The sequence below is a fragment of the Pseudopodoces humilis genome, chromosome 8, assembly GCF_049639895.1.
Source record: "Pseudopodoces humilis isolate 2021_Gansu_Grassland_sample_001 chromosome 8, ASM4963989v1, whole genome shotgun sequence".
In the NCBI taxonomy this organism is placed as follows: domain Eukaryota; kingdom Metazoa; phylum Chordata; class Aves; order Passeriformes; family Paridae; genus Pseudopodoces; species Pseudopodoces humilis.
The window spans coordinates 27842649-27868792 of NC_142207.1; the positions used below are offsets into that span (position 1 = coordinate 27842649).

The 26144-nt window shown below is 35.9% G+C and overlaps 1 protein-coding gene across 4 annotated transcripts in view; it reads left to right on the forward strand.

Moving 5' to 3' along the window:
* The first annotated feature begins 7759 nt into the window (after positions 1-7759).
* Positions 7760-26144, forward strand: part of RFTN2 (raftlin family member 2) — a 30643-nt gene continuing 12258 nt past the window's right edge. The window contains exons 1-8 of one of the 4 annotated variants that reach the window (XM_014249643.2): positions 7760-7848; positions 8296-8442; positions 13273-13456; positions 15370-15481; positions 17442-17751; positions 20676-20876; positions 23144-23265; positions 24383-24486. In XM_014249643.2, the coding sequence (XP_014105118.1) occupies positions 8304-8442; positions 13273-13456; positions 15370-15481; positions 17442-17751; positions 20676-20876; positions 23144-23265; positions 24383-24486 (1172 nt within the window). In that variant the 5' untranslated portion in view covers positions 7760-7848; positions 8296-8303. Of the gene's footprint in view, positions 7849-7991; positions 8075-8237; positions 8443-9258; positions 9321-13272; positions 13457-15369; positions 15482-17441; positions 17752-20675; positions 20877-23143; positions 23266-24382; positions 24487-26144 lie in introns of those variants that run through there. The other 3 variants (XM_005519922.3, XM_088059239.1, XM_088059240.1) reach the window with 3 other exon arrangements.

Genomic DNA, 26144 nt, shown 5'->3' on the forward strand with positions numbered 1-26144 from the left:
ATCCTAATATTTTTCTCTCATATGCATTTGGTTTTATAGTACATTTTTAGCTATAGAAAAAGGTAAGAATTGACTACTTGAATTAGAAAAAACATTGAAAATTTCTCTTCGCTTCTTTGACATTTTCTGTTGTCTGTATGAAAATAAGGCAGTAACAGAAATTGAGATGAAATACTATTTTTTTCCTTGATTCAGGAAAATAATTTTGTTTTTTGGTAGTGGTGGGTTGTTTGTTTTTTGGTTTTTGTTTCTCCCCTCACCTCCTAGGGTTCCTTCTATTCATTACAAAAGTCAGATTCCCCTAAGGTTGAAAATGCAGCCTCTCTATTAACAGGAGTTCATGGTATGGGTTATTGCTTCTTTCGCACTGAAATCTTATTTTTTATATCTAAAATATCCTTGAGCTGTTCAATTTTGTTTTGTAGTAATTTGGGGGTTTTCTTTCTGTGTGGATTTGTTTTGTTGGTGCCTTTTACCTTCTAATCATTCAGAGATCTTGCCAGGTGGACATTGTAGTCAGTGAATATTCCATGTATGATATGTAAATCTCTTTAAAGATTTTTCTAGTGTTCAATAGTGCTTTATGTGTTGTCCAGGAAGAGAGTTGGAGTCCGGTTATGGTTTTATGCTGTAATGAAATTGTTAGGAAGGGAGATGCCATGTGCTAGGTTTTGTTTGCAAGTTTCCTCAAGTGACTTTGCACCTTCTACTAGGTAGAAAAATCTACATAAATATAATTTTAATAGCTTCACTTTTTAACAATTTATTGCTATAGCAGCTGTAGTTTATTGTTTTACCAGTAAGTACCAAAAGAAGTATACAATTTTTTGGAGACATGTTGAGCTCAGCCTGTTTATGAAGGGGGAAATATTCATTTGTTTTAGGTTCTCATCTTTCTGAGCAAGTCTGTGCCACTAAATACCTCTGTCCAGTTTTGTTTAATTTTCACATTTTAGAGCTCATCAATACAAATATATCATAAAAAGATTGGCTCATCAAAGCCATAGTTCAATTCCATGGAAGAATTTTTACATAGTAAATATTTTTTAATGAAGTTTTATCTCTGAAGGTACCAAAGAAAGATAGTGTTCTGGTAGAGCCTTACTTCTTGTGTCAGGAAACACACATTTGACCCAGGATTCTGGAGATTTTGTCCCAAGCCCTTATTTTTGGAATCTGCACTTAGTTTTCCAAATGTGGCTTCCCTGTTTTTGATAATGCTTCAGAAATTCAAGAAGTAAATTTTATAGTGAGTACTAACTTAAAAGAAGAGTGTTTAGAGGGAGGTCTCTTGAACTAATTGCTTGAAAGTGTATGAATACTGTGCAGTCACATGTCATCAGATTGTGGCTCTACTCCAGACACTCACAAAATGTAGTTTATTTTCTCTTAATTGGTGCAGATGTTAGATTGTTGATAATGAGTTGATCCCATGGCCTTTGCTTCACAGATCACTCACTGTCTTTTTCCTTGCATGTGAACTTGTTTGTAAGAATATTCAGTGTCAGGCACTTAACTATCCCTGCAGTGTTCCCCTGTGGGGTGTGTAACATCAGTCTGGAGGTACTGTTAGTTAGGATTGTGTCTTCAGGTCTTAACAAAGCTTTGTTTTGATTTGAGAGACCGGGAAGAAACCAAGTAGCTCTGAATATTGTTTTTTCTCCAGGAACTGGCAGTCACTGTTGAAATACTGAGGCCTTTTCATTTATAGTGTAGCTCATCTTTCTTCAGAATGCTTGCCAAGAGTGATGGCATAACATCAGACAGCAGTGACTGAACCAACCTTTCAGGAGTTGAATCTCTCTGTAGGCACCGTTGAGACATAACTGACTCACCTTTGTGAATCCCTGTAGTTGAATTAAATATGGGCTAGTTGAATTAAGTATGTGCTGACGAAGAACTGCATTTCCTTAGTGCCTACAGTTGTCTGTTTTCATGTTCTAGAGTTCATGACTTCTTGTTCCTTTACACTGCACTGTCTTATTCTTACAGTTCAGCTTTCCAGAATGTGGAGATTCCAATGCTGTTAAACAAGTAATTTAGTTAACTGCAGATCTAGAGATGAGGATTATGGGGGTTGGAGAAAGGGTCATGTTCTCTTTGGCCTTCTGCAGTTTCCCACTGATAATTGAGGCTCCACACTCATGCTTGGAGGGAATGTATCCCCATGTGCCCTGAGGACATGCAGTAACTGATAGACAATCCTCTTAATGCATTGGCTGCCACATTCCCATATTAGCAAACTACGTTAATTTTCTGGCTTCCAGTCCTTAGAATTTAGAACTGGTTGATATCTTCTTGTTCCTACTGAGCTAGCTGTACACTGTTTTTAGCTACTGCTGTCTGCTTAATCATACATTTCATTGCAATAGGTTAGTTCTAGCATTCTCTATTTGATTAACACCAGATAAAAGCCTTAGACAAGCAGAAAGCTACTGATGTTGTCTCTCATGTATTTTTACATTTCTGGTTGTTGTTTTTTTTGTAAAATGTAGAATTTGCTAGTTCACTAGCATTTTTGGTTCCTGCTACTTCAGATCTTATGCATCAGAAGTCCATTTATTATCCCTGAAAAACTGTTTACAGTTTTTGTTTTAAATTTGCAATTCTTTATATTCTGAAACTGATTTTCCATAAGAGCTAATAAGTCATTGAGTAAACTGCATTCTAGTAGTAACTGAGTAGAAACTAGCGGAACACATGGCTCTCTTGAAATGTTTTTCTCTGTTTAACATAGTTATAAAATGTGAAAAGTTGTATGGCTGCAAAATACATTGGTTTTTTTTTTGTAAAATAGGTTTGTGCCTTTGTAATGTTGAAGTACTACAGTAGGTTCAGTTCACCTGCTAACTTCCTACATTTCCTATTGAATTAAAAAATACTCAACTTAAATCCTTATTTTAAGGATCCAGAATACAGTGCCATCTGTGCAATCCTGCACACTAATCCTTATATAGCTGTTATACAAAAAATCCAGATCTAGACCACCCAGTTTCCTTCTAGAATCCATGGGTTTAGTTGGTGGCTAACATATGGCTATAGTGTTTGATTCTGTGTTAAAGAGATACAGATGATACACTTGGTGCTGCCATGGTAAGTGAGACACTGTGGATGCACAGAGAGAAAAGTTGAATAAATTTGCAGATCTCATTTTCGAGAACTGTTGACAATTTTAGAAATTAAAATTTTTTGATATTGAAACTGCTTGTAATACAGCAATAATAAACAAACTTCTGTAGTTTTGGATTTCTAGTAAAGTTCTGAGTTGGTAGCTACAGGTTTAATTCCAACTGGTCTATATTTACTGTTTGGATTGTAACTTATGTTTATTGTAATATCTAAGTTTTAATATGGATTTAGATAAACAGGAAAAAATGAAACTTTGATCATTAAACTATGTTTTAATGACTGCAAAAGCAAACTATTGTTGTCATCTCTGTTCATTATTTTTAGAACATTAAGTTAAAACTTACAGCAGAAAAGCTGGCTTTTCTGCTCAAATTAACATGTTTAACAAGACTGTTACTGTCACATTCACAAAACTCATCCTTCAAAGGAAGAAAATTTAGGCTGAAGGGAAAAAAAAAATCAAATTTCCAAACCTCAGAGCCTTTAGAATGGAACCATGCTGTTAGCATCTCTAAATTAAGTCATTCTTGAGAAAAAAGAAAGAAATGTCAGGGAATTGGGGTGTGAAAAATATTTGACAACTGAGTTGCAGAATTCTTCTGATGGAACCTTTTGCGTTTTCTGTCATTATCCTCTCCCAAGCAAAAACTTTACATTTGTTTTAAGTCATAAAACAAAGGAAGTAAGCCTGAAAAAAGGATCCAAAGAGGAACTGAAGTTCAAAATTGTTGCAATTTGAGGTTTTTAATATTTAGGGGGTTTTAAATGTTTTATTTCTGAGTCCTCAACTACCTCAGCTACCCTTGGGTTCCAAAAAAATCTGACAAATTAATCTTGTATTTGTAATACGCTGTCTTGTATCTTATTAATGTCTGTGTCCTCTGTTTACATTTTGTCAGTGATGACTGATCTATAGCAAATAATAATTCTGATTTCTGTAATTTATTTTCAGTATATCCTTTATAAGCCTGCAAACATTCCAGCCTGAATAGAAAATGCTTGGTCCAAATATTTTGCATTTTGATTTTGTCAGAGGGAGTTACCCTTTTCTTTTTCATTGAGTCAGTTTTGGTCCCAGTGAAGTCTTTCTTAATAGTTATAATAATAATACTTTAGGTAATTGGTAGAGGTTTAAGGTATTTGTATTTCTGATGCTCACTATATCAACCTTGAGAATAGGAATGGATCTTTACTGATTACAGTACATCTGTGAGAAGGCTATTCACTCACAACTTTTCAGTGATGAGCTTACCTGGAATAAATTCACTGATACAAGCTGCCCAGACTAATGGTTTTGTCCCAGTGGTGGCCTAACAGGCTGGAAAAAGGGAGATGTTCTTTTGGAATCTTAATCCAGTTCTAAATCATGGGAGTGAGCAGGAGTTTTGTCATGGCTGTGATACACCTAAAATTCTATCAAATTCTATCAAAGTCTGTGCTTTATATTTTGAAGTATAAAATTATAATACTGCTTCTTTTGCTTATTTTTCAAGTTAATGTAGTATTAAAGCAGTATGATTTCTGTTGCTTTTAACTCACTAGCCAGTGTCCTAACCAGAAAGAGACAGGGTTGTCTCTAAGATAACATTTGGTGTGGATGCTGGTTAAGCTGACTGAACTGCAGATTCAGTCATTTAGGATCTCCCCTGAGTTTTGGTTTAGATATTGTTCATACAGACAAGGAACATCTTTTGTGTACATGCAATGTTTTTGTAATTTTCCTTATATTTCATGATTTTAATCAAGAGGAAACTCTGATCAGGTACCATCCTCCATTCTTTATCTCCTAAGATAATGAGGGAGGAAATGTTTAAAATGTATTATTAAATGGTTTATGCAGATCATATTGGGTTTTGGAGGAGTAAATAGTTTTATTCCTGTAAATAGGCTTTGTATTCAGATGGATTTGTCACAGATGTTCCAGACCTCAAGAAGGGTTGTCCTTACAATAATAACAAGAGAGATTTCATAAAAAAGGGATGCCAGTACCACTTGTTTGGCACCAAGGCCATAGACAGAGCCTGCCCTGGCTGTCATATTGATTGCAGTTAAGCACAGAGTCAAAAATGGGGGACATCTATTTCCAGAGTACAGTTTTAGGCATGGGGTGGTATCTTTTTGTTCAGTAAGCCTAGTAATGTAACAAGGCTTACATTGTTACATTAACAATGTAACAATGTTAATGTTACAATTAACATTGTAATGTTAATTACATTACAATTTTTGTAATTGTACATTGCAATCTACAATTGCAAAAATGCCTCCCACACAAAAGTTTTCAAACCTCCCCCAGACAAGAGGGAAGAAAACACGGAATGAGCAAGTGGAGGAACAACCCTGAGATGTGTGTAGACAGCAAGGCTTATTTGTCTCACAGTCTGGTTAAAGCTGCTGCTTCTCATCCTGTGTTGCCAACAGACAGTCAGTAATCCAGCACAGGACACACATTCCTATTGATGTGCTACTCTTGCTGTCTTTGTATCATTTTTCTATCTAATCAGAATAGGAAGTGTTGGGGGATCCTTAAAGCTTTCCATGGAGGCCAAGTTCCTTTGGGCTCATTAGTCCTTTGTTTGGCTGTCTTTGCCTATTTTAAAGTCTAAAAATTATATCAAGCTTCAGTGAAGGACTCACATGCCCTTTTCAGAGGGGGGTGCTGTAAATACAACATGCTGGTGAATCACGGTGTAGTTTTAGGGATTTACTCCTCTCATACGAGTTCCCAGAGCCTTTGAATTTCGGGTCACTGGGAGTAGATTGTTTTGTAGTTTGTATCCACTTTGCAACAGGAAATTGCAGCTCTTAAAGCAGCTCTCGAATCTTAAAAATCTTGTGGTCCTGTGTCTCTCCTGAGTCATTCAAGTGTTTTGATGCAGTTTTGAACTCCTGTGGGGGATGCTGCTCATTCTTGCTGATTCTGTTTTGTTTTCTTTATTTTGGTCTGTGCAACCTTTGGTTTCATTAGTGACTTGAGCAAGTCTGCAATGGCAGCTGTTGACTGACTTCCAACTTGGAAGCATTTAACAACTTCTACTTATCTAGGATTGCACAAAATATGGACCATTGCTTTTATCTGTAACTGTGATTCTTTGTGGTGTTGTAAGAGTTTGTTTATACTATGGAAAATCCTATCTTGGTGAGAGGGATGTAATATTGTGTAAGCCTTGTCATGAAGACTTCAAAATATGTGTTCAAAATGGCCTCACTAAAAATGTAGCTATTTTAAGTTAAATAAAAATGAAAGAGCAGCCTGCTGACAACTGGACTAGTGGTGCAAGAAGTTCCTTTACTTGCAGCTATCCTTACTCATGCCATGGCTTCATACAAGCAGTTACAAAGAATCTTAAGGGGTGTGTAGAATGAAGCAGCAGGATTCTCAAGGTTGAGTGAACAGTTTACATGTATGGCTGATATGGCAACAGTTCAGGGACAGTCTACTGAAAAAAAGAAGTAGGGTTTGGGAGCAATTTCTGTGTGAGAAGACTTGTAGGAAGATGAAGAATTTTGCATATTTGATATGTTTTCCTAGGTTTTAATCGGGAAGACAACACTTGAGGATTTCCTTTCTGTTTCAGCACCTGGGAGCTTGTTTTAAAGACTGCAATATTAACAACTTAATTTCTAGGCTCTACACTAGAATTTTTAAATTTGTTCCAGAATAATGTGACTTCAGTCTGTAATTCAAAGGGTTTGTAGATTTATCATTCCTGGTAGGTTACTTAAATAAAAAAGCAGATCACTTTGCTTGCAATAGAACAGAAACCCCTGAATAGTCCATGCCTAATTTGGTATTATTTTTTATAGAAAATATAAGTTTTTTTAATAAGGTATATGCATTTCAATGAAAAAAGCAGAAAAGCCTTTTGAATTTAAATGTGAAGTTCATACAATCTATAATGGTATTATGAATCTTAGGTTTTTTTCTAGTCAACTCTTAATTTCTTTAGGTGCAGTCTAAAAATAAAAAGGCAAATTTCTGACAGTTAATCCTGGGAGTAGCAGGGCCATAGAAAATAGCACTGTGTTCCTTTTTTTTCCCCCATGCATTTTTGCACTCTGCATCAGGTGTAATAAAGTTACAAGTGACTTGGAATGGTTAATAGAAGAGTAATGAGAGCCCTTAAAATTATAGTGCATTTTTAGGCCCTAAAGAAAAGTTCACATAGAAAGCAGTGTTGAAGGTCTGTGGCTTTACCAGCTAAAGTGAGTTTAACAGAGGAGCAAAGGATTCTGTTTGTTTAATACCCAGGAGTAATGGAAAACAAAATTTTATAACTTTATTCATATATAGTGTTGAAAAAGTCTTTCCCATATGAAATGAGGAATATTTCAGTGTAATTTTTTTGGTGTTTTGCAACACCAGTTACCTGAGTTAATTTTCATGATGAAGATTCTTACTGTTTTTTCTGGGTAAGAAATTACTACATATTTTTACATTGTTACACTGTGTTCATATGTTGGTTTTTTTTTTCCTCTGGAAGAAAGTCTCTGTAGAAAGGAAATAGGAGCCAACTCTGAAATCTAAAATAAGGACTAAACAGCTTTTCATTTGCCTTTCTACCCTTTGAGATGCCAGAAGCAATTTCCTCTTGAAGCTGACTTCCTTTCTGGAAGTGATTTTCGTCTCCAACCATGTTGAGGCTCTTTTCTCATTCTTTCATTCTGACTAACTTGCTTTTTTCCTGTCTGACTTTCTACTGCAGTTGGGAACTTCTGGAGGTAAGTAATGACAGACAAGTTTCTAACTTTCTTTTTCAGTTCTTCTTCCCCCCCCCTCCTCGCCCCCCCTTACTCGGTCAGTCTAGAAGGACAAACAAAGCACTATTGGTGTCCTCTGCAAGAGAGCACTGATAGGGGCTGGCTGTAAATTGACGTGGCATGGAAAATCTCTGCTAGTTTGGAGCTGCTCTAATGTTGCTGCGAAATCAAGCCTACTCTTAAACAAGTGTGTAGCTTGAAATCATCACAAACTTACTGCTTCTATATTAAAAATGAATGGAAAGTACCTTTGCTTTTTGGTGTGGGAACCAGACTTTTTCTCTGTTTGGATTTACAGCTAATAGAAAAAAATCAAGGGGAATTATTTGGTTCCTTTTCTTTCCCTGTAGTAAGAGCGACAGATCTTGCTGCTCCCCCCACCTTTTCCTGCGACTTAATCATTTGCAGATCTTGCCATGGGGTGCGGACTGAGAAAGCTGGAAGACCCAGATGATAGCAGCCCTGGAAAAATCTTCTCTACACTGAAAAGACCACAAGTTGAGACAAAGACGGATTCTGCTTATGAATATGTATTGCTGGATTTTTCTTTAGAAGGTATTTTTTTATGCTGTATCTTTACTGTTTTGAATTTAGAAGAAACAGGATTTAACTTAGTTTTGTCTTGTTTGACTTACAGTAAATGTTAGGCACTTTTATAAAAGCTAGCCAAAATGTAAGACTTTTATTTTGAAACACAAATCATGACGAAGGTTCTTACTTGTATAAAATTACAATGGAAACTGCTGAAGTATTTTTAACAACTAAACCCTCCAAATTACACAACTGTCCTCGTTAAGGAAGCTGGCTAAAAACTGTTAAGAGATTTTTCCTAGTTTCCTGTGAGTCAGATACTGCCATCCATACTTGCTTTGAATAATGGTTGTCTGAATTCACTGTGACGGTTCAGAAAATGCACTCTGCCTGAGCCTTAATTGAATAACAATTTTTTAAATGCACTCAACTTCCAAAAACAGGCTGTCATTGTCCTTGTTACTTTATGCAGAAGTAAGTCTGTTCCTTAGTTGTGTATCAGGAGTAACTTCCCCTCTTACGCCCACCACAGTCTCTTGGTAGATGTTTCTGTAAGAGTCTGAGTTTCGTCTTACTTTTTTTTTCCAAATGCTTTGCTTGTAGTTGTTGAATAGTCTTTTGAAATTGTGACTGAAATGAAACAAAATCTGTATGCATAGCTAGAGGCAGACAGTGCTCTGTGGGATACTTCCTTCCCGAGGGTGTCCCATCTCTAACAGAGCAAGTCCCTGTTCCACAAAGTTGAAAACATAAACAAGCCCAGATGGCTGCCCTCAGAGAACAGACAGCTCAGTTTTACAGTCACTTTATAGTAACTTGCATTTTGTAACAACCCAGTCTACTGGAAATGCTTAATAACAAGGATTTGAAGTAAATGCTGTTACTAGAAGGGTTGAATGCAAGTAAGTGTAAGTGCAGGTCTTACTGCAATTACAGGAGCTTTTTCATAAACAAAACTTGGCTTCTGATTAGTTTTAACTGTTGTAATATTTTTATTTAAAATACAAGAGTCTTTAAAAGCTGCAGGATACTAATAGAAGATATATTCTGCTAGGTTATAGTACTGGAAAACTAATTGTGTTCTGTTTATTTACACAAAAAGTTTCTCACTAGCTTCTGCCTTTTGAACAAAACTGTTGAGTAAGTAGTGGTAAGATGTTGGAAATAAAGCTAGGCTGCCTAGTGCATACATGGATTACCTACTAATCTAGTGATACAGAAAGAATAATTTTTTTGGAAACTGAAGAGCATTCAGTGTTCTTAAATGGCCTCTGTTCCAGATAGTTTTGCTGTGTTTTCAAGTTACAGTTTCCAGTAGTGTTGTGTAAATTATTTGTTTTAAAGGTGGCTGTGACTTTTTAAGTAAAAGCCCATCAAACAAGTGCAATTAAAGGTGTATCCTCTGTTTTTATAACCTAGCAGTACAGTAGTAAAGATTAATTTTCTCTTGTTTTGTCTGATAATCAGGATTGCTATTTAACATTTAATAAATGTTAAATAACTGAGATCAGTTTCAGATAGTTGCCTCACTCTTTTTTAGGTTTCTCACTTGAACTAAAGGGATTTGTAAACACAGGTATCTTTCTGTTGAATGGTTCTAGCTGTGTGTGTCTATAACCTTAAAATAATTTTTTTTAGGTCTCTGTTTTTTAGAGCTAAGATGAATACAGAAATAAACCATGGTGTGTATATATGCTGTCTTGGAGGCATTTTTCAATTCTGAGTGTTACTGAAATGGGAGACTTGGCTCAAGTACTGTGGAGAATAGATTGAGTTTTTTTTCTTTTTTCCTTCTACTTCAGTCAGCTTGCTCATATACTTGTTGCTATTTGAATACCTTTGGCTAAATGAAACTGAGAGCCCTTTATCACTTCAGACCAAAGTTTTTGCTCTGCTGTCAAGTTGTGTATTTATGGCACTCATTCTGCCTTGCCTACTTCCAGAGCAAAGTCTGCCTCTGCATAGAATGTTTCTGTGTTCCCAAGTGATTTCTTTCCACTGGATCTTGCACCAAATAGAGAAAATCTGCACTTAATAGTATTTTAAGATCTTACAGTAAACCATTTCATGCATCAAGATAAAAGTATAGCAAGCATAGATGTGTTACTTCAATTCAATATGCCTTATTCTGTGCTTTATCAGGTATGTGCAATGTGAAGTCAAAATGAGCTTGCTGGGGAAACTTTCAGCAGTCCTTGATCTTCTCCCAGGCCATGATGCAGATTAGGTCAACCATGCTCTAGTCTGAATTTACTGGCTGGAGTCCCTGTGCATCCTAACTAGTTATTAGCTGTGCACTGAACCTTGGCTTCTCCCTTCCTGGTCCCCAAAATGCTCCTATCCCTACTGTGAAAATTAGCTTTGAATTCTATGGAGGATGATTTCCATCAGGGGAATCCTAAACAAGAAAATTAAAGCCAATCTTATTTTGGTAGAACAGAATAGTACAAAGAAGAGGGAGCAGTGGATTCTGAAGTGTAATTTTAGATGTTGGTCAGTGACTGTAAATTCCAAGGTCTCAGTCATGAGACATCCAAATCACACAAACAGCTGCTATTTTTTGAAATCAGATTTTTTTAACCAGAAAATAGAGATAGTTTATGTATTTCTACTAAGCAGAATGCCTATGCTTTATCTATTACATTTCTATTAGGGAAAAGAAGAAATACTGATGCAGCCTACTAAGATGCCATGCTGTCAAGCTCTTGTCACTCTGAATACCACTATGAATAAGTATGAAATATCTGTTTTGTCACCATCTTCAGTATCCTGCATCTGAGGCTTACTATGCAGCTAGAAAGTTAGCTGGAATTGTTATTGCTACAATAGTTTGGCTGCATGTTGAGACCACATCAGGAAGGAAATTATTTTTAAGAAAAAGGGTTTAAGACATTTATAAAATCAGGGAAGTGATGATCATATTGCATCATTCCTTCTTTTTTGGTCTGTGGGCTATGGAGTAGTTACTTCTCAATACATGCGTCTCTTGGATTTGCAGTGAGTGGAATCATGGGATGGAGGTACTGCTGATGACAAAATACCTTCTATTTACAAAAGGGGAGCTGTGATACACTGTCTGCTTAAAAATAAAGTGCAACAGCCATGTCCTTATGACTGACAGTTCAACATGTATGTTGGTGATAATTTTTGGTAGTGTGTTTCCCACGTTATAAATTATTCTGGTTCCTCTTGATTGCTTTTCTGTTAAGGTTTTTACAATGATAAGAAAGTAGGCCACCATTCTGTTGTTCCATTAGTAGAAATTGGTATTAAAAAGCATTTGAGTATTGTAAAATACTAGTTTCTGATGGCTTGTGGGTTTTTTGTGGTTTTTTTTTAAAGCTCTCCATAAGTGTAAGTATGTTAATATTATCCTCATTTTATAGTGGGAAAGCACAGGTTTTACAGAACACTACTTGTGAATCAGCAGAGTTCTAGTTCAGTTTATTATGATAAAATATTCTTGCAAACTAAGGAGTCATGTCTCTGGTTTATGATAGTTTAAAACAGTAGAAGAGAGAAACTTAGTGACTTGCTGGGTCTTAGGTCCTTAAATTCCTTACTACTACCAACCTGGATTATAATGCAGATAGTCAGGAAAAGGTAGGAATAAAAAAATTAACAAAGTGATGAGAGATTTGTGATGGTATTTGTTTTATTTTATACATTTTTTAAATTACAGAATCAAAGGAGAGTTAGTGTATTTAATTAATTTCAGTTGTATTGTTTGAAAGGGAATGTTCAAGGCAGCATGTTAAAGTTGTTTATATCTTGAAAAAAGTGTTGCGAGGTCACTTAGTTTTGATTAAGGCATTCTTTAATGCAGATGGTCCACTGGTCTTAATGCATAGAAAGTCCTACAAAGAGGAACTCGTCAGAATCCAGACAAGTAGACTGCTTGGAGCAGGGGTCACCAATAGACCAGCAGATTTCCAGCTAAGCAGTTTTGTCATCAGAGCTCCTAAGTGCAAAGGATGAAAGCTTTGGCAAATCTGTGCTGGTGTACTCTTCTGCTGCTGTTTGTGTATGAGTGTTGATTTCCTGCTTTCTGAGAGCATCTAGAGTTTCAGCTGTACTTGAGAGAAACAGGAGTTACTGACCCATCAGACTGACTGGAGCAGAGTATGTCATCTGTAACCAGTGTAGAATCTTCCCTTTCTCCGAAAGCTGTGGACCATTCAGAAAGGGTTCTCCAAGAAGTTTTCCCTTTATCTCTATCGTTTTCCCTAACACTTTATCCAGGTGATGCCTATTGATATAAAATGCTTGCACATGCTGAGAGGGACGCTTGTCAGAAATCAGTGAGAGCACAAGCTTATTTAGGTGATACATAAGTCTGTTGAAGAAAGGAACTGGGACTGTCAAAGTGTCTACTGATACTCCACAGATCACTTCTAAGGGGAAAAAAATTTAAAAATTAATGGAAACAAATCAATTGTCGTAGGCTTAGATCTGTTACATGGGAATTTACCTCAGAACTAGAGTTGAGGGATACTGCATCAGTATGTTTAAGGCTTTGGCTAGACAAAATAGTTGTTTTGTTAAGTTCAGCCCTATTATGTGTTTACATGCTAACACGGCTTTTAAATCAGCTTGGCAGACCTTGATGAAACAGAAAACATTGCCAAGTATTTTAAAAATAGATCATATTAAGCTGTAAAAATAGATGCTTGAAGTAGTTGAATAGTGTTGAATCATCCATGAATCTGCTTTTTCTTGTATAAATAGAACAGTAGTTTTTTATTAAAAGCCTTGGGATAAATTTTGTGTGGTTTATGTAAAAGGAACTCACCCAAAATGTTTATAGACGTACACAGTATCATGTGCTTCTCTTCTGCTTTCAATGCTTTTTAGCTTCCTCAAATCCAGAAGTTATCAAGATCAGCTCTGTGTTGGATATAGCACCTCGGGTGGAAGAATTTTACAGCAAAGGCTATGTTGTAGGAGCTGTACATCCCATTATGCTGCCAATTGGACGGAGAAGGAATTTCCCTGCAAGTCACATGTATCGAGTGGTACTCTCACGATTAAAACTAAGGTAACAGTGGAACAACTTGAATACACTGATCCTTTACTGAAGCCATTTTTAAGTGGACTGCTCAACATCCGTAACTTATCCATTTGAAATGAGCACCTCAGATTAGCCAGTTAGTAATGCTTTTAATTAATGCTAAGCACACAATAAGCTAATGTTTCCTTTGCATTAGTAAATATCCTGACAAAAATCTGAAGTGTGATATCATCTGTCTTAGAACTTGCAGCAAATAAAAGATTAACCAAAATACTAGGAGAGTAATAAGCTGCTTTAAACTATCTTGTGTTTTTTCTTGGTTTTCAAAACTTTTCTCATTTCCTAGAGAAAAATTACATGGTTTGTGAATTAATTTGACAGGGATAGTTTGGGCTTTTTCCTTATTAAGAAGGAAATCATTCTGAATCAGAGTTCATACAAAAGCTTGCTTTTGACATTGAGGGGAAGGCAAGAGCTTGTTTATGTTCCAGATCCATAGTCTTGCTTATTGTTCTTGTTTTTATTGCATTGTAATCACCACGTGATCCTAAAGAATACATACAAAGCAATGTTACCATTCATTAGTTCCTTTGAATGCAAAGAAGATAACCCCTGGTTCTTATTTTGAATAACTAGAAAAGTGGATTTCTTGCAGCATTAAAAGCTGTCAAGCTTCCCCTTCTCTCCTGAGACCTTATGTGATGCAAAAAGGTTCTTGCCTTTATTTGAGGGCTGAGAGGATGTCAATTGGAAGCTGCCTTGCTGCCACTCCAGTAATGCTTTTGTAAAACATTCATTTGAGAGAAATTCTCAAACCCTTTGATTAAACAAACATTGTTCAGAGTATTTGCTGCTCATACAACTGAACTTTATAAATTCATCTGCAAACAAGGTGAATGCTGTTCCTGTGGGGAAAAGGTTGAGTAAGAAAGCAAAATGCTTGCCCTGGAGCTGAGGCTTCCAAGAGCTGGCATTGCCAGCACGCAGCTCCCATAATTTGCCTTATCCCTGTAGATGTGGCATCCTTTGGAAGTTTTTGTTTTGTTGGCCCTTGAATGGGTGAAGGATGAGGTCTCTAGCCTACGTGTGAAACTGGCATAGGTTCCAATTTCCTTCCCAGGTGCCATATGTACCGAGGCTGGTTTTGGTGTAGGCAAATACAACTACTTCCAATTACTGTTTGGCAAGTAAACTATTATATTTAGATGTGTCTAATTGATTTTATTTTCTAAATGAAATGATTATACAAAGGAAGCATCAAATAAAATCCCATTATATCGCTGGCATACACTAAATCTTGTCTAACTAATAACAACTGGCTTTAGATGAAACATTAATACTATTCTGTAACTTTAAGTGGAACTTAGAGTTTGTCATCTTAAATATGAGAGGTTTAAACATTATTTAACCCTCAGTAGGTTTTTTTTGCATTGTATTCCTAGTATTTGCCTATACTGTTTCATTTAACAGCTGCAGCTCTGCTTTAGTTACAAAAACTAAGCAGCAGGATGTTAACAGTGTAAAAGTACCATTTCTATTCATGGTGTGTTTTCTACAAGACTGAGCCTGCTTTGTGCTTACTAAATTTATAGTTTAAATTTGTGTGTTTTGCATTGTCAGAGATTTTTGCCTTTATTTATTACAAAGGCAGAGCTGTTTGTCAGTAAAGCTCAATTTCCAAAATATCTCTCTGCATGGTCTTCAGATGAAATTCCTGCTAAATATTAATATTCTTATCCTGGCATTGAAACACACAGTACCTGCCACTTTGTGTAAGAAACAGAACAAAACACCAAAACCCACTGAGTTCTAAAAAGTATGAAGAAGCATTGTCAGGATTTCATTCATAACTATTCCAAAAGAAAAGAATTCTATATGCAAGCATTTGCTCAAGTTGGCAGCAAACGCCTGACAAAGACTGCTTTCTTTCTGTGTTCTAGCCAGAAGCACGCAGCACCCAGAGGACAAAGGCACCCCAGGCTGGTGATTGAGGAATGTCCTTTAACGTATGAAACACTGACAAATGAAGTAGTGAAAGAACTGCTAGAGAAGGTAATGGAAGTTTTTTCTAACTTCTCTTCAGATTTTTGTTTCTGTCATACATGTAAGCTACATTTAGTGGTTGTGGTTTTAGTTTTGTGTTTATTTTATAGAAGCTATAAAACTTTTCTCTAAGTGAGAAAAGAGTTGCTTTTTGTAATGTAAGACTGAGTATCCCTGTAAAGCTTTGGAAGTCTTCACTGAAAGCAGAATCAGGCCCAAGCTCAGTCACTCTTTATAAAATACTTTCATGATATGTGAAGTTTTATGTTTTTCTGAGTTAAGTACCTAAGAAATGATTTTTCATTCTTTAACAAAAAATACAACATGTATAGGAACTATAACAAATATTTACTTGGCACAGCTTTTGAAAACGTACAATTACAGTAAACTTCTACTGGAATGCAAGTTATAGTTCTGGTTCTTTTTGTGTTTAACTTCCTCTGCAAAATTGAAGACTTGCTGAAACAGGAAGCTATTGCTATTACAAGAGTTAGTGATATCTTTTGACTTTAGTTGCCAAGGAGGGTAGTAGAAGAAAAAGTGTATTGGAGATCTTTAATGATCTTTGAAATTTCAAGAGTTGTTTATATCTTCTAAATGGCTTATTTTGACTTTGTCAGGTGTTTCAAATTTAAAATGTGATTACATTATGCATTTGTAATATGTATACCTGTCCCATGTTGGTGGTGTAGTGTACCAGACAAAGATTTAAAGGAAAAACACACTTGAAATGAGCAGTGATGGAGTCTTGGAAGCATATCTGTTAGAGAAGTAGTGTGTGAGAATAACTTGATTTTTAAATGCCCTCAGTTTTAAAACCATTAAATTAATTAATAATAAACCATTAATTAAATAATAATTAAAACAAATAATCTAGTCAAATTTTAGTACATTTTTTCAAGATCTGAAACAATAAGACTTTGTGGTGTTTCGGCAGAAGATTATCATATTGTCTGTTTTTCTCTGTTGCTTGTTAAATTTTAAACAACAGTTTGGTTGTCCTTGAAGCAGCAGTTCTGTATATATAACCACAGTGATTGGCATATTATATCATTGCTGTACATAATTAATGTCAGTAGATAGACTGAAGTGTCATGATCACGATACTAAAAAGGGATTGCAGTGCCATCAGTTGTTTGATTTTTACTCACTCTGGGGATTAATAGTTTATATGAGTAAGGTGAATCCTTCCTCCTCTGTGCTCACTTAATCCAGTACTTCCCATGTGATGTCCTTCTGAGCTGAAGTTCCTGTATTTACCTGTGAAGACTTTACTTCACAGGGGAGCTTGTAGTACAAGATATCAGTGGGTTTACCTTCCTAAATGCCAGCATTCCATAAACCAGGAAAAAAAACACCTCCAAGAACAGACACATCCCACAGGTGGCACAGATGTTACAGTTGTGTATTTAGACTTCAGTGCAGAGAAGACACCACTGGCTGAAATAAGAGGATTTCATTTGCTTTTAACTCCCTCCTTTCTCTGCTCTTCCACTGTCCTCAGTAATAACAAAGCTGAGTAGCCTCCAAGGGAATGTAATTACCTCCAAGGTGATGACTTATGGCTTATGACAGAGATACTTCTGTAGTATTGGAGGTCAGTATTTTTAGTATGACTGGCATCACATATTTAGAGAAATACTATTTATTGCTCTACTATACTGCTTATCAATACAACACATTAAATAAAATACTTTGGGTTTGTTCTAAATGATGGATTTTGTGTACTCTGAAATCAGTATCAGTGTTGGCCACCTTTCTTGGACTGACTCCAAAGATATGCTGGAAAAGTTGCATTTACTTCAAAGCAGGGGCAGCATCAAAGACAAGTCACCCCTCTGTAATACAGTGTTATGCCTTTGTTCTCAGCTGTTTAGTAAAGAGGTTTATGTATGTACAAGTTTCAAAGAAGAAAAAAGTGTGTGCAATTCTGAAATGACTTTGCAGCTAAGTTTATGTTGTATTGCAGGTTAATGAGGCTGCTAGAAGAGGAAAGAAGTTTGTGGGATTTGTAACACAACATTTTTCTCAGCCTAAAGCCTGTAATGGAACAAGCACAGATGGAGGTGCAGAGCTGGACTCAACACTGGGCAGAAGAAATAGGGAACACAGAAGAGAAAATTTTGATGAAAGCTATAAAAACTGGAATGAAGGGACATTGAGCGGTCACTCATCTGAGAGTGGGATAGAGGAGGAAGTGCATGGAGAAAGCAGACTGTTAGAGGATTCAGATTTCCAGTTTGGAAAAGAAATCAGCCATTCTAAATCACGAAGAGATGGTAATAAATGTTGCTTGTTTGTTGCAGAAATAAGGTATTTTATTGAGGTGTTGGAAAAAATAGAAGAACAGCATTTTCTGTTGTATCAAATACTGGTTTTGGAAGATGCTTCTACACATGTGTATGTAAATGCATACATATTTATAAAAGAGTTGCCAGTAAAAGAAGCTGAAGGAATACTTACCTTCTGCTTTATGCATGTGAGCTGTGGTAATATATTTAAATGATATTTCAGTTTTCCTGTAGACTATTATAGATGTACTGTTGGAATTCTACTTTGCAACTTAAAGAAAAAAAGAAAACCACAAATAAACCCCCCAAAATTGCCCATGGTGTAATTGTGGCTTGAAATGTGGTACAAACAGAAAGGTTTTCTGCTTGATGTGTGTATTATAAGCATGTAACAGTAAAAATCCTTCATTTTGGAAGGATGCAATTGTTACAAAATATTTTCTGCAATACACACGTAATTTTACTCATTATGAAATTATAAACATGTAATGATTTCCAGGTATATGTTGTGATTCCAGTTTCAAAGCTGACAACAAAGAGAGCCCCTTCCAGCTAGAGTCATAATTTTACATGCTTCCAGGCAACTCACATAACGTACAGCAAATAAATCCGTTCATAATGGATTCTTTCTGGTTAATGTGCCTTCAAGAAGTGTCCTGAAAGAGATCGCTGAAATTAATGCATTGACCATGAAATTGAAGACAATAATTGTTACAAAATTAATTTCTTAGAGAAAAGTAAGCATTAAAAGTATAGGAAGGAAAAGCATAATTGAAAAAATGCTGGTGCCACGATAGACAGCTCAGTTGTAGAAGAATGAGGTGCTTGATGTAGTCTGTGTAGAAAATGGCCTGAAACATTGACTTCTGGTACTGAAACTCTAAGGCTTTCTGGCTGCTAAGAGGAGAAGAAAGAAAGGAAAAAGAAATCTAAGTAAGAGAACTAATGCAAGACAGTATTGTGTGGAAAGCAGGCAACATGAAACTTTCATGTCAGGCTGCATTCCTTGATGAGCCAGACATGTTTTAATTGCTCTCAAAAGCAACGTTTTCACTTTCCTGTTAAAGCAGCCTCTCCAGTTTGTAGACTGTGAGAATAATGACTCTAAGCACAGAGATAATCAATGGCCCTCTTATTTTTAACACTTGAGTAAAAGCAGTCTTTCTACAAGTGAGCCTTTATAGCATAATCTGTTAAAACTTAACTCTTTTCTTACAGCTTGGAAGTAGTGGGTTTGCTATATATAGCAGAATAGAAGTCCTTTAAGGAAGTGGGAAAACTCTTGGTTCTGTTCAGGAGCATTGTTTGTGCAAGCTGGTGTGACCAGATAGATCAGCAGCCAGTGCAGTCCCTGCATGCAGTGTTCTTAGGAAACTTCAAAAAGCTTTGGCAAGGATATGCCAGGCTTCTCTACACTAGTCAAATAGAAAATCACTGGAATTGATAAGATAAAACTTCTGGAAACTTAACCACCTTTCTTGCTCTATTTTTTATGTAACCATCATTTTGAAAAATACTGATGTTAATTTTCCAAGGCAGTGTTACATGTGTGTAGGTATATACTGCTATGCCAGTGTGCCACTTCCATTTACCTTTGCTCAGAAGAGGCAAAACTGTGTCCAAGTTATAGATTTGGGGATTATAAATATGGATTTTTACTGTTATGTTGCTTTTTGAACTATTCTATTGAATTTTGACTATGGTACATTGCTTGCAGAGGTAAATTTCTGTTAGATGTGAGGAATTGAATAGTTGTATTGGGAAACAATTTTTTTCCAGAAAAATAAGGGATCTCACTTCAATATATGGGAATAGAAACTAAGGTTTGTCAGGATAAACACATCTATTCTGATGTGAGCACCTGTGAAAGTGATAAAATTGTATAAAAGGAGTCATCCCTTCCTGAAAGTTCAACATTTTGTTCTGAATTTTCCTTATTCTAGGCACCTCATATCACCTGCAGTGGGTGATAGTAACACTTCTCAAAGCAGCGAGGGGTTCTTCCAGATATTGATTCAGATTACTTAGAGTACAAATCCTATTTTGGAAATTTCTCTGTTTCTGGAGCTTAGAGAGAGATTGACGTCTTAACTGGGGTCATCTAAGTAAATTACTTTGTTTTGACAATGTGAAAACTTCAATGTTTAGAGGTTGGTTTGCACTGATTTAGGGTGCCCAGCAGTATTAGGCAGTCTGAGAACATTTCTGGGCAACTGCTTTGTGTTACTTCTCTACACCAGTGACACACAAGTGTATTTGTAGAACACACATGGTTAGGACTTCATAACTTGTACCAGTGATTTTCTAAAATGCTATGGATATGTTAGTTTTTAATGAGTGCTTGCTTGTGACCGCTTTTGTTACAGCACTGTATTAATACCTAGAAAGAAAAACTATTTGAGGATATGTTGGTTTTCTATCCTTAACTTCCACTGATCATCAATTACTATGGGAAAATCCCAGTAAGCAACTAATTACACTGGTACTTAACTTCAGAAAATAATGGGTAGAAGTCAGTACAAGGCATTTCTTAAATTTGCAAGCTTAGAAAATTTACTTTTGTTTTTATAATTGCAAATATTTGTAGCCAGAAGTTCCACAAGTGGCAGAAATGAAGACTATTTTCACTGTTTTTTCTTAGTCTTTGTATGTTTTCTTTATGCAAACCCCAACTACTTAAGAATTCAGTGAAAGCCCACCTGTAATAAGTTCACATTTTCCTCGTATCCCAAAGTGTACCTCCCCTCACACCTTGTCCTGAGTATGTTTAGATCTTAAGCAGAGCCACATTAAGAAACAGTTACTAAAACTGTTGCTTAGAATTAGAAAATTATATTAAAGTAGGAGAGCGGTAATATTGCTAATTTTGGAGCACTATATTTGAGGTTCATTATTCCTTTTTCTCTCCTTAGATAAGCTCTATACAGTCTTCAATGTTTTTGATGATGATTCTACCTGCTGGACCTACCATGAAGGTGTTTTGTCTATGAAAGTAACAAGAAAGGGGCCAGTTGTTAGTACACTGGAAGCAGACTGGCTAGAATTAACTACATTTTATTATAAACAAGGATTGGCCTTAGTTGATTCTTTTGTACACTGGGAAACTTCTAAAGGTGAGTACTGTCCCAGGATATCATGAAGCTTTTTCTTGTTTACATAGAGCTACCTAACTTGAAAAAAATCATATTTTGCTTCTTAATGGGAGGATATTTATGTAAACATGTCCAGATAGATCTGTAACTGTCCAGAAAATAAATTACTCCATTTTAGGTATCAGATTCTAAAAATTTATAATAGTCTAAGTAATTGAAATTTTTGCTTTGTTTTATCAGATTGACAATTTCCAAAGCAGCAAACTAGAGTAGCTTTGTAACAAAATAAACGTTTTGTACTAGTGCTTCTGTTTTGGTTTGTGCTTTTTCAAGGTAAAGACAATGGGATGAAAAGTGTTTAGAACTCAAACTCTGGTAAAATATGTAATTGAGAGATTTATTTCCATTTGAACTGGATTTGTCTGAAAGCCAGAAGTTAAAAGTGTGCAAAAAAAAATAGCAGGTAGCTACTGTTGTACAATTACTTGAAAAAAAAAGTGAAGAAAATGTACCCAGGGGTACAGCCCAAGACAAACTGACATGATTAATAAATTCAAACAAGAAATGTTGTTTGATAGCTAACCTACACTTTATACTTCACTAAGGTGATGCTTTGGTTGAATTGTACCTCTCTTAGTACAAACTTGCTTGTTTGTACTAAGTTGCAAATTATTGATGTTCCTTTAGAATTAATTATTGCAATGTAAGCAAGCAAAAGATAGGGTTGCAGTGGAGAAAAGTCTTGTCAAATGTTTGTTGAAAAGGTTTCTGGGACCTTAAACAGTTTCTTGCAATGCTCAGGATGATTAATAAGTGCAAGAGATAATTAATTACATATTAAAGTGGCTTTCAGAAGTCATTTCATCTGCTTTTTACATTAATTATATGAGGATAAAATTACTGTCAGTTTGAGTAGCTGTTATATTTACTATGCCTTATGCTTTTTCTGATAATTTTGATTTAAAACAGTATGCACTCATCAATCCTTTTGCAAGGCTTGGATTATTGAAGGTCTTAAATTTTAAAAAACCTGCAAAACATAAGATCTTTGCAAGTTAAATTATGATTTTTCAAAAACAAAAGCCTGACACTAATGACAGCTCTCCAGTTTTCATTGCTCTCCATGGTTTTGAGTGTGAATCACTGTGTTTCTGTAGCTCTTCACTAAACCTAGTGACTCAGAGGCACATAAGCTCATCACCATAGATTTACTTCTGATGGAATTTGGCAGCTAGTCCCTCTCAAACTGCATGTTTTGTGCACATGAACAGTCTAATGCCACAGTCTGTAGCAGTCACCTTTCCTACTCTGAAACTATTCCTTTTCGTGGAAGAACCAAATTTCCTTTGGTGAAGAGGTGAAAATTCAGACTTGTAGTTTTCAATGTAGAGATTTTTTAGAAGTGGAAAAGAACCCTCTGGAGATCTGTTACAGTTCACTGAAGGGTGGTTTTGGCAGCTGTTGAAATTAATCTTTGCAGCTGTTGTCCAACAACAGTTTTACAGTCTTCCCATTCCCCACAGAGAGAGCTGTCTGCTCTTCTCTGCATGAGTAGCTCCCTGTCTTTCATACCCAGGCAATAACATACCTCATCCAGTATTGGAGGGGATTTAATGCTGATATTCTGAGGATTACATAATTTTGCTGTACCAATTTAATTTGTTAGTCATTTATCAAGGTAAATCTCCACAAAAGGCTTCCCAAAGGTTGTTAGGAGAAGCAAAACCAGAAAATGAACAATATTTGATGCACAGCTTTAGTTCGGGCCAAACAGATGCTACCAGGCTTTGAGATGTGAGTCAGGGAGTTGTGCTCTGAAACTTCCTTCCCATCAGGAATTCTCCTACAATTACTTGTTTCAGGCTCTTCCTGTGGCCATTTGTGTATTTAAGTAGCTGTAGTTGAGCTTTACACTTCATGGTTCACTCTTTTTTGTGCTCTCTCCCACCACACCAAAAGCAACGTCTTGTCAGGAGAACAGTATTGAAGTTGAGAAAAAAAAGGGTTGTGCCCATCCTCTGCAATACATACATTGAATACAGGAAACTGGAATTCATAGTGGAGTATGGAAGGGGTTAATGCTTTTGAGAAGGTAGTTCATTGTTCGATTTTTATAGAAAAAAGGGATTTTAACAGTAAGTTGACTTGAACGCTCCACAAATAACCACAAATTTGAGTTTGCTGAGTAATTTAATTTTATTTTAGAGGACTGTTCAGTGAGAAAGAAACCTGTGTACATCATGGTAATCTATTAACCTAAAATTTAATGTTTATGTTTATGTCCACAGGGGATTATTTGCCCAAATCTTTAGAAGGACTATTTATCTATGAAGAAGAAGGTGCTGGAGTTCCAGGTTCTAACAGGAAAGGAAATGATGCAATAGTTGTTGAACAATGGACAGTCATTGAGGTAAATAGATGATGATTTAGCAGTGCTATTTCCTACTTGTATTTTTCTTTGTTTTTTCCTTTAGGCTGCTGGTTCTAGTGTTCCATAAACTTTTGGGATGGCTTCCTGAAGTCACCTGCATAGGCTTAACTAAAGACCCAAATTATAAAAATTAAATCAGATTTGTGGGCATTAGTAACTGTATATAAAAGGAATATGCCAGAGCAGTTCTGGCTTGACATTTGTAAATGTTCATGCCCACAAATTCTACCAAAGAAAATGTCTTGGGGTTTTTTTGTGTGTGTTTCAGACCAATTCAGGTGTCATTTCAGCAAGCACAGGCCACATTGATAGTGTGAAGTATTTTTTAAAACGGGGAGAAGATAGCTAGAACTAGAAAAACAATAAAAGAAAATTGATAGTGAATTAATTCAGTATGTTTTCAGATACGTATTTTTATGAAAATCTTTCTGCTAAATATGACAAACTTGGGTTTCCTAATAAATATACATCTACTGCTGTAGTAGGTTACACCAATAAAATTACTTAAACTACTCTTTAGAAATATTCTGGTCATTTAGGATTATTGGTATGAATGACATCTGAAAGCAGTTGTTGGATTAAGGTCTTACTTTTGAAATATCCAATGATAAATACTTTTACCAACGTGAAAAAGAATCAACATCAAACTAAAAACTTGTATATTTTAAAAAAAGCACCACCAAAAATCCCACCAAAATGGGTTTGTGTGTAGCTAAGTGAGACACTTATTTTTCACATGTGGAGTAAAAAGTGTAAAGATGTCAATTGAGACACCTAATTATGGGTGCTTAAAAAGTTTTCGGAGCTGATTTAGCAAAGTGACAAGTTTCATGAGTGAGATGTGCTTTGAATTATGTCTCGATGAGTCAGGGCTCGTACCTAATGTTAATAAATTCTGTTTTCCATGGATTTTGTAGTCTTGAACTTTTCAAGTTGTTTTCAGTTTGAAATAATGAATCTCCATCATACAACAGCTCGATGTCATGTCAAAGGATTATATCATTAAAAGTGAGAGGGGGAGGTGTTGGAATTGTGTAGAAATGCAAATAAAACCTGTACAGAGTCTCTTTACTACTTTTTATAATTATTAATGTAGGGATGTGAAATTAAAACAGATTATGGACCTTTACTGCACACGCTGGCTGAGTTTGGATGGCTCCTGACCTGTGTCCTCCCTACACCAATTGTACGACATGACAGGTACCCAGCTATTGATTATTGATTTTTGGTGTGCATGTCTGAGAATTATCAAGTAATACTTAAATGTAAAAGGAAGAAAAATGCTGATGATGTTAAATGTATGTAAAGCTTGAGCTATAAGTAGCATTTTCATGGAGTGCTTTGCCGCATCTGCTCATTGATTTCAGTGAGTCTAATTCTAAATTTAAAATACATTGTGTAAATCTAAACAGGAAAGATTTTATTTAGGAAACTTTTTATCACATACCCAGTCCACAGCAATGGGGTTACTCATGCTTCAACTGGAAACAAGTCTTGAAATGTTTCACTAGTTCAGGACTTTGGTGAATGACTGATTTAGACTATGATATGTTGTCATAAGACAGTCATGGAGTATTGGTTGCAAATTAGGGCGGAGAATGTGCTAATCCAGCAAGTTATTGGGCTGTTTCCTCTTTTCTAATACATGGTTCACATGTATTAGAAAATAATTACACATTAATCTATGATTCACCTGAAATATAGTACCAGACTCCTGGATTTCAGTTCTCTAGCTGTAATGTTTAGTTAGAGCATTAATAGGACTCCTTTCTACATAAGAAGAGCTAAATTGCAGGCCTGGATTCCTCATAATGTTCCAGGCTTTCTTTTCCTTTTTTTTTCTTTTTTTTTTTTCTTTTTTTTAAATAAACACCCCCCTCCCCCCAAAAAAGGGTACTGTGGCTTTAATCACAGCTAAAAAGTGGCAAATGAAGCACTAGACCAAGCATTCTTAATGCCCCTCTTTTTTCATAATTTTTTTTTTTTTTAAAGTTCTCCACCCATTAGATTAAGATTGCCAAGCTTAAAAAATAAACAAATGTACTGAGGCAGGGCTTAGGACTCATTAACAACTGTGGAAAGAGTGGATAAGTCAAGTAATCTTTGGATCCCAGACCTCACTGTCTTAAATTAAGATAGCATGAAAAAGATGTGAATGAAAGATTCTTAGAAAACAGCTGCAAGAAAGTGAAGTTCTGGTCAAGTGATTTGACATAATTAAATCAACTCACCCTGTGTAAGAAGGAGGCTTTTGTGATCAGGAAATAGGTGTTGGGTTTTTTTGGCAGTGTTTTTTCTAATAGTTGATTTTAACCAATTGGTTAAATGCAAAGCTGAAAGAAGTTGTGGTAAAATATGGCCTGTTCTGTTGCTTATTTTTTTTTGAGGGTCTCAGTTCTGGTTTCTTCTGGAAGAAGAAGCAGTTTCCAGAATATAAATCAAATGGATATCCTTTAATTTCTTCAATAATTTTGTAATCTAAGTGTATTAGCTTTGAACATGGTGACTTTTAGGGTATATGAACTACTGGGCCTGGTTCTCATAAACAGCTGAAATTTTGGCCAAATCGTAGCGCTTGAGAGTAAGTCTTCGAATCTGAGTACAATCTTTGAAGAATGCCGGTGAAGAATGGGGGAAGATTTTAGTAGTAATATGTGTTCTGAGTCATAGGATGAGGGAATATTTGACTTGGAACCTTTTGTGTCCCACAAGCCATGTAACTGAACCCATCCCCACAGGGTTTGGACAGCAGGGTCAGGAATGTACTGAGCAGCTGCTGAGTGACACGCTGGGGGTGTCAGTCTGGGCTTGCAGCACATCAAATGGTGCTGGTTTGTACCTCAAAGTTCACAAAGCAA